Below are 2,139 nucleotides of genomic sequence, written 5' to 3'. Positions count from 1 at the left end.
TATATATATATATATATATTGCAACTTTCATTCTTGTGAGAGTAAAAATGGCATCAGTGCAATTGACTGTTTTTAATTTCTAATGGCAAAAATAATTTTTGATTTTTTTAAGCCATTTTTTAATTAAAAAAATAATTTTTTTATTATTTTAAGTAGGTAATAACCTGATTTCTTTTTTTGAAAACAGTGTTTATGCAATGGTTTATCTTATGAGGTGGTTGGACAAGAAGGATCAGATACTTCAAAACTGGAGATGTTTTTCTCAGGGTATCCCCGTATAGTCGGATTATCATTATTTCCTAATTTAACAAGTCTCACAATTGTTGCTCAAGATATAAAAGAAATTTCAGGATTAGAGACTTGTTTACAACTCAAAGAACTTTGGATTGCCGAATGCTGTCTAGAGGTAAGTCTAAACTTATAAGTTTACATGAAATATTTTATGCTGAATTCTTTGTCTTTGGAAACATAATTCATTGAAATATATGCTTGAGACATGGAGCAAAACAGATAAATGTGGGGTGGGTAAAGAGACCATACATGATGCATTGCAATAAAACCTTTTTTCCATTCAACAACAACAACAAAACAAAACAAAACAAAACAAAACAGATAAATGAATAAAAGAAATAAATTTATACAAAGAGAAAAATAGAAATAAAGAATTAAAACATAGACATATTCTACTTTTTAGTAATCAAATCAGATCAAATTATACCTAGTATTGCTTAGTAATGAAATTGGTTCACTTAGACACTATTGGTCATGTGAAATTATGACATTTATATTGAAAAACAATATTGTGAAATGTATTAAGAGCCAAAGAAAGGTACATATCATTTGACTCAGAAATCCCTATTCTAAGATTTTATCCTAAAGAAGTAATTCAAAAGCAGAAAACAACCGTATGCATGAAGTTATCTGTTGCAGTATTATTTATGATAGCTAAAATTTGAAATATAAATATGCACATGTAGAGTTGTTTTAAAGAAAATGATTATAACATCATGAAATATTTTGTAATTATTAAATATAAGTTGAAAGCTATGGAAACATTTTAGATGGTCTTAAGTTATAAAAACTCACAAAATTGTATAGGTATTATAGCTATATAAAAATAGGTGTAAAAATGATTACAATTTAAGGAGAACATGAAAATTGAAAATAGTTGTATTTAGGTGGAGAGAATATATGTTTTTTTCTTTTAAAAAATTTAGTTCACTTTGCCAGATATTAATTTTGTAATATATGATTTTTAAACAAAAATGTATGTATTTAAAATCTACTTTATTAAAAAGGATTAATGGCAAAACATAAGCTAACACTATTCGGTCTGCTCTTTTTTGAACAGAAAATTGGAGGTCTTCAAGAATGTAGAAATTTAGAAAAACTGTATTTATATTATAATAAAATTTTCAAAATAGAAAATCTAGAGAAATTATTGAGATTGGAGGTTCTTTGGCTGAACCACAATGCAATTAAAAATATTGAGGTAAGATAATTTCATCGATTTATATGTGAAGTTAATTACTACTATGGAGTTTAAACCACAATGCCCAAGATCATATTATACTGAAGCGCCAAAATATTCATGATTAGCTTAATTATTGTTGTTACAAAGAACTAGCATAGAGAACTTTATATGCATCATTTTTTGGACTCCTCACACCAAGCCTGAGAGGTAAGGTGTTATTTCTTCCTTGGAGATTTTTTAAAAACGAGATTTAGAGAAGTTTTATATATAACTTGCCTAAGGTTATAAACATGTTTGTGTAATGTGTTCGTTTTCCTGTTCCTCCTCCTGTTTCCTCTCCGCTCCCCTCCATGCTCCCTCCTCCTCCAATAATTCTCTCCAGGTTCTAGAGAAACAAAGATGGCTTCATTGAGGCACCCACTTATTTCTGTGCTCAGTGCTTAGAACACCTAGTGTACTAACCATATTGATCAAATGGTTTATAAATACAGGTTTTAATGATTTTTCTTAAATTACATATTTTCTAAATTTTTAGGGCTTGCAAACTTTGAAGAATTTAAATGATCTCAACCTTGCTGGAAATCTAATAAGAAGCATTGGTAGGTATTGTTTCATTTGGAATGTGAGGTAATGCTACAATAATATTTTATCAGTATAAAAAGTAC

General features: G+C 28.2%; 1 protein-coding gene across 1 annotated transcript in view; it reads left to right on the top strand.

The window, feature by feature from the left end:
• Nucleotides 1-2,139, top strand: part of LRRC9 (leucine rich repeat containing 9) — a 121,084-nt gene that overhangs the window by 12,603 nt on the left and 106,342 nt on the right. The window contains exons 3-5 of the mRNA XM_019646037.1: nt 188-406; nt 1,352-1,492; nt 2,010-2,073. Coding sequence (XP_019501582.1) covers nt 188-406; nt 1,352-1,492; nt 2,010-2,073 — 424 coding nt within the window. The remainder of the gene's footprint in view (nt 1-187; nt 407-1,351; nt 1,493-2,009; nt 2,074-2,139) is intronic.

This window comes from Hipposideros armiger, unplaced genomic scaffold, assembly GCF_001890085.2.
Source record: "Hipposideros armiger isolate ML-2016 unplaced genomic scaffold, ASM189008v1 scaffold_5, whole genome shotgun sequence".
Taxonomy (NCBI): domain Eukaryota; kingdom Metazoa; phylum Chordata; class Mammalia; order Chiroptera; family Hipposideridae; genus Hipposideros; species Hipposideros armiger.
This window is presented reverse-complemented; position numbering and strand designations above follow the sequence as displayed.